This window comes from Brassica napus, chromosome C6 (assembly GCF_020379485.1).
Source record: "Brassica napus cultivar Da-Ae chromosome C6, Da-Ae, whole genome shotgun sequence".
Lineage (NCBI taxonomy): Eukaryota > Viridiplantae > Streptophyta > Magnoliopsida > Brassicales > Brassicaceae > Brassica > Brassica napus.
Genome location: NC_063449.1, coordinates 18,648,210 through 18,661,960, shown reverse-complemented (window position 1 = coordinate 18,661,960; position 13,751 = coordinate 18,648,210). Strand labels below are relative to the sequence as shown.

At 33.2% G+C, this 13,751-nt stretch overlaps 1 protein-coding gene across 1 annotated transcript; it reads left to right on the top strand.

Annotated features, from left to right (window-relative positions):
• LOC106406451 (putative methyltransferase DDB_G0268948) lies at positions 1-1,611 on the top strand. The gene is made up of 4 exons (XM_013847124.3): positions 1-339; positions 426-1,052; positions 1,140-1,233; positions 1,332-1,611. The coding sequence occupies exons 1-4, from the start codon at positions 190-192 to the stop codon at positions 1,394-1,396; spliced, it is 936 nt and encodes a 311-aa protein (XP_013702578.1). The 5' UTR covers positions 1-189; the 3' UTR covers positions 1,397-1,611.
• Positions 1,612-13,751: the final 12,140 nt, after the last annotated feature.

Genomic DNA, 13,751 nt, shown 5'->3' with positions numbered 1-13,751 from the left:
AATAATATGGAAGAAAGACTAACCCGTGGGTTAAGAAGAAGACGACTCGTCGCCAGATCTGACTTTGTCAACTTTGACTTGGTTCCATTTCATTCTCAATATAAAGATCAGTGTATAATTCCCAAAATGTAATAAGCAAGACAAGATCAAGAACAAGAATAAGAGAGAGAGATCAAGAAAGAAAAAAGAATGGCTGCTTTGTCTGATAAACTAGCGGATGCTTACCAGAACGCAAGGCCTAGATACCCGATCGACTGGTTCACGAAGCTTGCTGCTCGAACCGGTCAACACAAATTGGCTTGGGATGTCGGTACTGGAAATGGTCAAGCCGCCATTGGTGTAAGCTTCTTCTTTTTTTTATCTTCACTAGATCATTATGATGACACAAGAACTAGATCGTGAAGTTAACATAACTTTAACTACAGCTCGCAGAGTACTTCGAGAAAGTTGTGGCTACAGACATAAACGAAGCACAACTGAAACGAGCGGTGAAACACGAGCGAATCAGCTACCACCACACTCCAACAGAGTTGTCCGAAGACAAAATGGTCGCTCTAGTCGGCGGAGATAACTCCGTTGACCTCATCGTCGCTGCACAAGCCGTTCACTACTTCGATCTCCAACCATTCTACAACATAGCCAAACGTGTTCTTCGCAAAGAAGGAGGATTAATCGCAGTTTGGGTATACAACGACCTAGTCATCTCCCCTGAAGTCGACGCCATCATGAAACGTCTCGTGGACTCCACGTTTCCGTATAGAACTCCCGTTATGAATCTTGCGTTTGACGGCTATAAGACGATGCCGTTCCCTTTTGAAAGCATAGGGATGGGATCAGAAGGGAAGCCTATACAACTTGACATTCCTCATAAGCTTTCGCTTAAAGGGTTTGTAGGGTTCTTGAGATCTTGGCAGCCTGCTATGAAAGCTAAAGAGAGAGGTGTTGAGCTTGTAACTGAAGATTTGATCAATCAGTTCGAAGATGCTTGGGGTGATGATGATGATGTTAAGGATATTTTCTACAAAGCTCATATGATTGTTGGCAAACTCTCGGTAAATTGATTCATTCATCACTTTGGTAATATTCATAGTATGTTTTGTTCATCTTCTAATGACTGATTTGTTATACCTAATGCGCAGTCTGCAGATATAGAACGTCATCGAAAGAGATTTGAATCAAACTGTGTGGTTACTAAACTGAAAGATAGTAACAACTCAGCTGTTATTGCTTCAGGTTTGTGGCTTTATATCTTCAATATTAACTATTTCCAAATTAAACCATTACAATCTGATTTAACTAAATTAAGTTGTGTTGTGTTTGTCAACTTGTAGTGACGGCTGCTGCGTTTGCTGGAGTGGCAGCTTACTGTGCCTACTCTGCGAGGAAGAACACTTAATATACCTTTTGATGGACAAGAATCGTTTTAATAAAATCTTTTGAAGGCTATTGCTAATAACTCTATCGAGAATGTATACATGTTGTCATGTATTTGTGTGTTTGTCATTGAACGGAACATTTCTTTTACCATCTCCATCCCATTTGTGCGTGACTTTAAATAGACCATTGCATTGGTGCAAGGTTTTAATAATTATTGATATCGCTTATGGTCTTCTTGATCATGTGTTCCAAACTTCCAATATTAACTGAAATAGAAAAAAAAAAACCATATCTAAACCCAGACTAGTGAGTAAGATAGACATTAGATGGCTTGAAATGGATATAGTTAGGGATTATCATACTCTTCGCGAATCGCGATGGTATCTTTGACGTCTAAGATGCCCTAAGAGAGGAGTCAAATTTAAGATGATAGCGTGTTGCTTCTAGGTCGAGATGATCCCGTGTCACATGGATCATTGCTTTATAAAACTCGGAACCGAGAGGCTGCAGAGCAATCTGTCCCATGTATGTGTTGAAGTCCTTTCTTTGCTTGAAGAACAAACAACTTGCCTGACCTGCTGTTAGGGTCTGGCCATCTATATAAAATCAGAGACTAATCTTGACGACCCCTAAAGCTTAAAAACACTGGAATGCAATACCCACATTTCTTTCTTTGATTCTTAATTAGCGAAGTATGGCTTAAACACTGTTTTATTTGCTCATATATATACCAGGTTCAGATTTTGAGTAAACAACATGCAAGAAAACCAAATCTTACATGTTACATTTATTGACATGATGGATTGGTGGTATGTGTTTGCATTTTCTTCTGTATTATAAAACGAAGAGACAGAGACTGTTTTATAACAGAAAGATAGCTAGCTAATATCTTTCTTACATTCATAATTAAGTTTGTTGTAATATGTTGAGAATATCAAAGAGGCTTGCTGCTTGCATAACTTGTATGGTGATCAAATAAACACACAAAAAAACATGCATGCATTAGAGGTAGAAAGTAGTGATGAATTCAACTTCAATCTTCAAGTCTCCAAGTGCATGACGCTCTCACTCTGATCCATAAACCTAAAGTAAAAACGTATGTCCGCCTTGTCCACTCTAAACCAGTGGCCTGTACACCTTTTATTTCGAACTTTCTCATATCATTTTTTTGCAGATCATAACAAAGAATGTGAGATTCCATATTGTCAATCTAAATCTAACATTAAGAACAATCCTGATGAAGAAATATATTATCACCTTAACAATTCTATTCAATCTAACAATTCATCCTTAACCTTAGAAAAACTTTAAATCTAACAGCAAATTACTCAGAGATATTCAAAGAACACAAGATCAAAAATAAAATCTGCATAATTATATTAAAGAGAAAAACATGGCTTTAGAAAGATTCTTTCGGCTCCCCGGAGCTCCCAACCTCAAAGGATCATGCAAAATAAATCATAACACATCAAAAATAATAGATATATGTCTAAAACACATCAGGGACTTATTGCAAAAAAATAAAACTTTTGGGACAAATTGCAATTTATGAAACTTCATTAAAAACTCGTGAAATTTGCTTGTCCACGATGAGTGTCGAGCGACACCAGGCGATGGTGTCAATCCACACTAGGTACATAGATATCTTTCAACTTGGTCTTTTCTGCTGCAATTTTGATCATGCTCTCAAGTCTCAAGTGCTCAAAATCTTCAAATTTGTCAAAAACGTACATGAACCTACAACAACTCGAAATATACATAAAAACTCTAAAACAAGACTTATATCATTGTTAAGACCCCATAAAACCATGATATATCAATGTGGATCAGAAGAGGAAGGTTTGGCTTAAGTTCGTTGAAAACTTATAAACTCTAATTTGGCCTTTAATAAAATCTTACTTTGTCTCCTTTGTGTTGTGTGATTTGTTTAATCAAGTGAATGAATCTCTCTCTCCCTTTTATCAGGAAGTTTCACAAAATTAACTTATTTAATCGGTAACACAATATCCAATAAGTGAAAAAAAATTACATTGAAATATGAAAATTACATTTTTGTCATCAACGTAAAGACACTCAATTAAGACTCTACAAACCAAACCCATAACTCTGCATCCATATGAACGACGAATGACGGTTGTTTCATAGCACTGCGTGCCAGACTGTCCGCCATTTTATCATGTGTTCGAGATATATAAATGAACTCTGAGTGAGTAAAGCTTCATTTCAGGATCTTGATATCTTCCAAGTAACTTGCAAAGGCTGGTCGTTCTTCTGGCTCTGAAACCATCTTCAACAATTGAGAACAATCCGTTAAAATGTAACATGAAACTATCGTAAATTTCTCATGCATTCAATTGCCCAAATGAGCGCTTTATCTCCGAATGTAGGGGAAATGGTGGCTCTCGTATTCCTTTCCTCCATTGGTACATCAAAGCCTTCTAATATGCTAAACCATCCTTGTCTAGAGCTATCCTGGTCTTTCTCTGACCCATCCGAGAAGCACCCGAATGAGTCATGAAAACTACTTATATTGTGGAAACATTTTTTTTTACTAAAGCTACCTATAATATAAAATCGAGGGAGTATCTATTTGGTTCCGGTTCAACTGAGGTTTATTTTGGCATAGAGAAACAAGAACCATCGGATAACTGTGAATATTGGTTCGTTTTAATTTTGGTTTAGCTCTGTTTACTTTTTGATTTTTCATTTAAAAGCCTGGACTAGTTCAAAGATTTGAACTTTTCAGTTGCTTTTAGTAAAATATGAAAACTGTATATATATTAAAATAAAATAACAAAACATTATACAATAGAAATTCTATAAGTTAATACTTGATATATTAACACATGATAAATTAATTAAAAAATCGGTTTTGTATTGCTTATTTAAAATATAACAAAAATCGATAAAATAATAAGTTAATAAATTTTTTAAAAATGTATGTAAATATATGGTCTCATTAAAATTATAAATTAATAATTCAAATACATACATTTTATATAAGTATAAACAAAATTTTATATTATTTGTTTTATATTCACAATGTAGTTCATTTCTATTTTTTTCTTAACATTTCAATATATTTTGATAATATTAAGTAAAATTATATCTAAACTGTTTTTAAATTCTATGAAACATATTTAATCTATATAAAAATATAATAAAAACTATATAGAAGACGGATTTCTAAAATTTAATAAATCTATATACAGTTGTCAAAAAATTAATCCATATACGATAAAATCAATTATTTTCTTGTATTATAAGAAAACATATATTATATGTTAATAAGTCTATAAATTAATTAAAAAACTATAGTCCAATATTATTAATTTATAGAATGTTTACTATCGGGTAGAAAAGATGCTCAACGTCCCAAAAGGACATTCAAATACTTTAGTAGCAAGACGCACGAAACGTTTCCAAGACGAAAGTCAAACCAACTAGAGAGAGAGAGAGAAAGAATCTTTTGGTTATGGTGTTCAACAGTGCGGTGGTGGTGGCTGTAGCCGACGTCTCCATCGACACATGGCAGCTGATATGTAGGGTTCCGTCGTCGCAGAGGATCAACACAAGGGAGCTTGTGGACATGGCGTTTTGCTACCCGTTGCACGAGTTGGGTCGTTTCCTTCTCTGTTTATGGAGTTTTGTGAGTATACCTCCTTCTGATTCCTTCTACTCCAACACCTACGAACCCATATCTACTTTCTGATGATCTTCGATCTGCTTCGTTTGATTGACTTTTGATCCTTCCTATAGCTTTGTGATCTGATTGATTTGGTGATGCCCCCTGTTTCTTGAAAAAGTTACAATCTTTAAAAAAAAATGCTGTTACTGAAACAGATAATACCAAACTCAATAAACTTTCAGTTTCATGTTGCTCTTTGGGCAAATGGTTGTGTTCTTTTCATGTTGATACTGTGAATGCTAATTGATTGATTTTGTGTTAGAAGACGTTTCAATATAAAAAGATGTTTGCTTTTAACACCTAGTGTTGATTCTCATTTCCAAGTAAGACCAATAAAGCTTTGTCGTTTTTGACACTTCTTAGATTGTGATCATGAATCCAAGAATTTCAAGGATTGGTGTTTTTTTGGATATAAATTTCAGCAGAAACTTTTCTTTCTTCTGTTTTTTTTTTTTGTTTCTTCCAAATCCTCATGTCTGCATCTAAGTGATCGGATTTGTCTATAGCACATTAGGAAATAATCTAGTAAGTATATGTTAATATGTTATGAGGGAAACATATATTCTGTGAAGAATCATAAAATCTTTGTCTTCCGTACATGAAGACATAAATCTTGTCGAGTTGATTTTTGACATGTGTGAGCAATTAATTTCATCTACAGAGGAATATAAGTTGTTTACTTTTCAAACACACGTGAACACTTTCCAAAAAATATCGATAATCCATACTTTGTATCTTGTAAATAACAGAACAACTTGTGCACAGTTGATATCTCGATCTGTTTATACAACTTGTGCACGTGTGTATCTTATACAATTCGGATATATCGCTAAGATATACTATCTGCTAAATAAATATCATTATCCAATAAATCTAGAAGAGACCACGTTGTTCCAAGCCGGATCACTACAAACGTATTAAATCATGATATCCCAAGTTAAACACACTGTATTCTTCTGGTTTCTGAACCACTTTTGATAAAATAATAGGTAGTCGTACTTAAGGCAATATCATCTTCCGTATGGGCTGGTTTACGTCAAATGAATTATGTTTATACTTTGGCCCAGTGAAGGATTGTTTCCAGCCATAGTTGCCTCTTTTATTTTTTCTATATTTTTATGTTTTGGTCAGTAATCATCTTGATTTCGTTATGATTATTTTAAAAATAGTATTATGTGAACTTTAAAATGTATAGTCTGAAAGTGCATGACCTTTTTAGCGTGAAGCAACAAAAAAGATGCACACATGTTTGACATTTTGCGTGAAAGATAAACAAGTCAAAATTGGATTCAAAAGTTTCATCTTTGCATATTAGTTAAATGTGGTTCACCAGGAAAAGGAAAAAAAAAAGAATAAACAACAGGAAAAAAGTCACATGTCTCGACAGTCTTTCCATGAAGACAAACGCTTCCATCCATTCACATGAATACATGATCATCTCCACACATCTCTACTCTGTCTTTTTTGAACATCAAGGATGATTATATTGAACAAGTTATTTTACAACAAGGAGACACAAATCAGACATAAAAGCCGGAGGAAATAAATAATTTCTCCGGAAACAAAGCCATCACCAATAGAAAGACAAATTTGAAATAATAATATACATGCAGATAAAATATTTAAAAATATTCTAAACTAGGTGATTTTCGTGTTCATGCATGGATATAAATATTTTAAAATAATTAAATTATAATTAATTAATATGTAACTTTTTTTTGTTGATTAATTCTAAATATTTTATAATATATAGGTATAAAAATACTCAAATATGTGATTTCATTTATAAAATCCAGATCAATTCAGTTTTCTTTTTCAGTACATTGATTGTATTTTTTTATCTCAGTTTCTGAATATATATTTATAATTAGTTTAACATATATTTCTGAATATATATTTATAATTATTTTAACATATATTTTATTTATAAGAATTAAAACGAATTTAATAATTTATTTTTAGACATATTGAGTTACAACAGTTTCTTTAACATGAACTAACTATTTTTTGTTATGGTGAGGCTAAAATGTGAATAATTTTTATTTTATTTTTAGTTTTTTTTTCTTTACACTTGTAAGTATTTTGATATATGATGTTTAAAGTAAAATTAGAAGAAAAATACGAAAATTAAAAAAATACTGATTCTCCAACTTTAAAATTAAATAATTAATATATTTTATTTTGAATTATTTTTGTTTTCTGTCATCTATTTTTTAAATAAAATAAAAAAATTAAATATTCTCAATCTATAAATATTTTTTAAGTAAAACCCCATAATTATTTAAAAAATATAAAAATAATATATTCATTTACAAAAACATCTCAAATATTTTTTAAAATATAATTTGTTTAATTAGCATGCGATCGGTGAAATCGTAGAAAAGATAAATTTATTAGGTATTGATTGGTAAAACATTATCATAAGGAAACAAATGTACAAGATGAAGTACTTTGGAAAAGGAAGGTAGATGAGTATGGAAGGGAATTCTCTGCTGCAGCGACATGGGAACAGATTCGTTGCAAACAGCCGGTTGTAGTCTGGAGTAAGTTTATTTGGTTTGCGCAAGGAGTTCCAAGGTATGCATTTATCGCTTGGTTGGCAGTTAAAGATAGGCTTTCAACAGGTAGCAAAATGCGATTTTGGGGACGGGTTCAATGCTGTATGCTCTGTGGGGAACCAGGTGAAACTAGGGATCACTTGTTCTTTGCTTTTCCTTACTCGTACACGCTTTGGCTACAAGTGATTGACACACTCTTGCGGCCTCCTCCATCACCGGACTGGAGTGAGATTGTAGCGCGAATCATGGCAGGGTCTGTGGGGAGTTTGCAGTCCATACTTTTGAGGCTAGCATTTCAGGTCTCTATCTAATATATATGGAAGAACGGAATGAGAGACGACATGGGAAACCTGCAAAGCTTGTTGCTCAGTTGGCGAAGTTCATTGAGAAGACTATAAGACAAAGGATCATGTCCACAAAGTACTATGAGAAACAGAAACTCAAAGGATTAATGCAATGTTGGTTTAGTGCAAGTCGGCCATAGAAAGAACTAGTTTTCATAATTTGGGTTACAATAGAATTCTTTAGCTATCGGTGTACATAAACATTTTTTTCCTCGTGACAATAAATTTAACATTTCATCAAAAAAAACTTTATCATAAGCATTATACTTTTCATTATCCGATCAACAGATTTTAGAAAACCATTTAAAAAATATTTACAAAATGTTAATGCTCTCCAATGCTCTTTACTCAATGCACTTAACGAAGCTTTTGGTATACCATTCAAAAAAATTGAAGTGTGGATCATGAGTAAGTTATTAATTAGGGGTATGGTTCATGCCAAGTTTTTATTTGCAAAGAGGACAACCTACTTTTTTTGACCCAATACAAAGGTCACGTAAAAGTATCTACATCTCCTATAAAATACAGATATTCACAACTTTGCCGTTTTGATTTTTAAAAACAAATTAAATAATAAAAAGTAACATACTTTATATTTACAAATTTTATTGTTTTTTACGTTTACTCTCTCTCCACGATTCTCTTAAGATAAGTTATATATTATATAATATTTTTACATTCGTACATAGCACGCATTGGAATGTATTTTTAGATAAAAAAATAATTTATATATAGAAAACGACGAATCTGGATTTTTTTCTTTTGCTAAGAAACGAATCTGAATTTTGGTTGCTCAAATACATTCAATCTATTTTTAAAAATTATTTTCGTTTTTTGATGGGGTAAACTAAATTAACTGGAAGTTAAATAAAGATTTTCCATTCATATATCTAAACCACGTTAGCAATGTGTGCATTACTTTTTTGGGAGAACGCAAACTAATTCCCGTCGTTAGCAAAACTAATCCACAAGTTAGCTGTCAAGATTATTTACAAAGTAATATCTCCATTGATTGAGATCACCCGATAATCAAATGTGTAAACCGTATAGTGTTTTGACTCTGTCCAGACACAACCTATCAATATTGCAACCTATCAATATTGCTACGAGAGGTTATATGGTTTTTATTTCATACGCTTTTGCTTCATTTTCTTGTACAAGTAAAGAAACTAATACGGTAAATTGATTTTTGTCGATTACCAAAAGCAATTTGTGTATCATTTATCTATACTAGGAAAATTACCTATGCGCAGTGGACAGACTTCTTGTTTCATCTCAATATTTGTTAGAGTTATTGTATCTGTGAATTTTGCGTTTTGAGTTTATCATTGTTTTTCAAATTTTTTATTGTTATAGGGTTAGAATTGTGATGATGAACTGTGTATGCACTGTTCTCCATTCATAAAGGATTAAACTGTGTTAGTAATGCGATTGATATAGTTTGTGGTGTTGTTTTTCACTGAGACTTATTGTTTGTTTGTCTTTTTAATTTGTTACTTGCACTGTTGAGATTAGGTAAATTATATAAAAGTTGTTGAGAGTACCTTTTGTTTATGGATATTTTTTTTTCCAGTTTAGTTGTGTAAGTTGTGTTTATTAAGTAATAATTTTTTTATTCTTATTATGTTGGTTATATATTTTTTTTATTTTTAAACTTGTTTCTTTTACTGGACCTTTAAAACAAATACATGAAGACTTGTATAAATAACTATAAAATGAGTGACAATTAGTATTTGGGCCTTAAAACGAATATATATATATTTTTCATAAGAAGACAGTAGCATTGGCCTGTTGACATTGAACATGTAAGCTATTTTCATAAGACAAGAGGATCGAGCAGGTGGAGATGTTGTTGCCGCCTTTGTATCTGTTGGGACTGTCTCTTGTATCTGCTGGTGTGGCTGTGTTTGTTTCTCTTTTATTTGATGGGTAATATGTAAACAAAAATCATTGTTAGTTGTATTTATCAAAGTTTGTAACTTACTCTGCTTTTTTGTTTAGGTAATTTCACTGATCTTGGTTGTCGTCTTCGTCTTCTTCGTAAGCATATGCGAAAGTAAGTTTGTAAATTGTTAAATAGCTGGCCCTGTAGTTTGTATTTATTTAGCTAGCTCAATGTATGTGTCGCTGAGTTTTAGTTGAGTTGATTGGTTTTGTATATTTGTTTTAAAGTTTATTTGTAAGATTAGACAAGAAGAGAGGTGATCATTAATGATTTGTCTTTTTTGGGATTCTAGTTTTTGGTGTTTTGATTGTTTGGGTTATTGTGGTTTCTTTTAAGCTGTAAAATAAAGATTTGTGTAAAATTAGATTGATAAGTAAGAGAGATAAATAGATGACCACAAATCTTGGGTAGGAAATATTTTTGATTATTATGTTAGCACAATATAGACATTAATATAAAGGGAATTATGTGTTGATTGTTTCTTACGAATCAATGAGGAGACGGATAACGACTCGAGTTGTTTCTTTGGTGAGGTCAAAGCCCTTGACAGAACGGATTTGCCCAACCACATCTGCGAGTTTAAATATCAGTTATGATATCGAAACATAATATAAACCCAGATGCAATATGATAATATACCTGGGAGTTTTAGGTTTGTGTTCGCAATCACTTGGAGATTTCGAACAGTCTAATCTTGACTGGAGATTGATCTCAGGAGCACCCGTGATGACTTCATCAGTAATGGTTAGTGAGATGAAACGAATGAGGAATGAATGATCAGTTATCTTGTGCATGCTTGAGCACATAGCATCCTCAAAACGATCAACTTTCACAATGGAATCTACTTTCAAAGATGGCATGTAATGATTAGCACGTCCGACGGGAGTAAACCTATGAATCACGGAATCTACAAATAATATTATTCAACAAAGAATCAGGAAATTAGTTAAAACAATCATGTTAAATAAGTGTGATAGATCGAAGATTAACTTACCTTTTCATCAAGGAAGAGAACCGTGATTCCCACGAACTCCATGTCTTTCTTGAAGTTCAGGGAATCCCAGAAGCTGAGGAAGCCAGAGGCTATGCTCTGATTACTATGACCAAGACGGAGAGACTCGAAGGTTGAGCGGAGGACGCTCGGACGCCGGTTTGAGGAACTGGAGAGGCAGATAGAAACATTTTCTAGAAGATGGTTAAAGCTAAGAGGAATCAATTAGTTTTGTGGAGATGCAGATTGGGTTCATCAAAAATGAGAATTATATATATAGGCTTTACAGAGGGGCTACAAATCAGGAACATTTATGATCAAGCGATTTAAGATGGGGACATGAAGAGTTCACCGGTGAAAAAAATAGATTACGAACAAAGACATGGCGCAACTCTGTAACTCAGACTTGTTTTAGACAAGGATGAAAAGAACTCAAACTCATGTTAAACGACAACACATTACAATATGGAAAAACTATAATTGTTGTAAACTTGAGTTTTTTTTTCATATAACGTGATGAATCTCATTTAAAAATGAAACCCATTACACACTTGTAGGTCCGACTCTTAGAGGAAGCTGAAGAATTAAGGGCTTCTGACCTTCATAAATATATATTAGGTACGACCATTAATATACAAAATATCATTTAGCTTAGTGGTATAAATGTTGGTGTTTATATCTCAATAACTTGGGTTCGAGCTATGAGTTTGACACTTTTTCACATTTTTTAAAAATGAGATCCACAAAACGCTGACGTAGGACGCTGAAGAGTGAGCAAAAACTCAACTATTATAATATAGATTATTAAAAGAGAAACATTATGAAAAATTTAATTAAACAAAATTATTGCAATTTTTTTATTTTACTAATAATATTTTTGTCTTATTTTAAATTTTGTTCTCTAACAAACATTTAATCAATATTTTTTTTATTGGCCACATGGCCCACTTCTTTTTATAATCGAAATGATTATACCACATCTATACTTTATTTATTAGAAAACATCATTTGATACACGAAGAAAATACAACATACACTTCAATTTTTTTTTTTTACTTTTGTCTTAAGCTATGAAAAAACTCCTTCGAGTATTCATTTTATCTTATAGTTTTCATAGATTCTCTTTGGCAGTGTAAAATGTAAAATATGAAAATGCTCTTTGAATGGTTCATGTTCACCTTATAGTTCTCTTTAACAATGGAGAATGTAAAATATATATTTTTCCATTAAAACCAAATCCTCGTCAAACAAAAATACAAAATGTCAATATTCTTATTCAAATATCACTTGTTCACATAAAAAAACATGACAAAGTTATAGAGCTAGAAAATACCTAGAAACATTTGTCACAAACATTTACCTCACATTTCCACCACTGGTAATTAACTTTATAATGTGTTCCCTAAAATAAATTTGTAATCAAACTTTTAAGTGGTTTTATGTGTTAAAGGTGAATTAATGTCCGCCTCTATGTTTCCAAGTTCTTGAGGATGGTTGTGATTGCACGGATGGCTAATGCATGGATGGCTGAGCCTCCAAACTTGGTTAATGCCCCGGAGTGTGTACACAAGAGAGCAAATACACTTAAAAATGTACACCAAAGTGTGTACACCGGAGGATGTACACCCAAGTGTGTACACCGGAGCATGTACACCGGAACATGTACACCGAAACATGTACACTCAAGCATGTACACTGGAGTGTGTACATTTGAGCTTGTACACCAGGACATGTACACCGGAGTGTGTACACATGAGCTTGTACACCAAAGTGTGTACATCGAGTGTGTATACCATAAAATGTACACCGGAGCATGTACACTCGAGCACGTACACTTGAGCATGTACACATCATGTACACCGGATGATGTACACTTGAGCATGTACACCGGAGTGTGTACACCATGACATGTACACTCGAGTGTGTACACATGATTGTGTACACTGTGGCTTTGATTTACTCTAGATTTTGTTTTTGATCACTTTAGTTCAGTGACTCTTTTTTTTTTGTAAGTATTTCGTTTGAAACCAAAGACATAATCCATTTTGACTGTCCAGTTTTGACTAACTGTGTTCGACAATACCTGTAAACATTTGCCATAAACATTTACCTCACATTTCCACATTGGCAATTAAATTTATAATGTGTTCCCTAAAACAAATTTGTAATCAAATTATTAAGTGGTTTCCTGTGTTAAAGGTGAGTTAATGGCGGCCTATATGTTTCCAAGTTCATGAAAATGGTTGTGATTGCACGGATGATTGAGCCTCCAGACTTGGCTAGTGCTTACCGTACCTGGAACATGTACACCAGAGCAGGTACACTGGAGCATGTACACCAAAGCGTGTACACCGAAGAGTGTGCATTGAAGCATGTACACTAAAGCATGTACACTGTTGAGTGTACACTGGAGCATGTACACTGGAGCATGTACACTTGAGAATGTACACTGTATCATGTACACTCGAGAATGTACACCAGAGCATGTATACTCGAACATGTACAACAGAGAATGTACACTTGAGCATGTACACCAGAGTGTATGTACACTCGAGAATGTACACCGGAGCATGTATACTCGAACATGTACAACAGAGAATGTACACTAGAGTGTGTAAACTTGAGCATGTACACCGAAGTGTGTATACTGGAGCATGTACACGTGTACACTGAGCTTTGATTTAGTGACTCTTTAGATTGTGTTAGTGATCACTTTAGTTCATTGAATCTCTAATCTCTGTTTTCTTTTCTTTTTGTAAGTATTTCAATTGAAACCAAAGAAAGAAACCATTTTGAACTATGTCATGTCCTCTATAGTATAGTGATGTTCTTTGATTTTATTAATTGA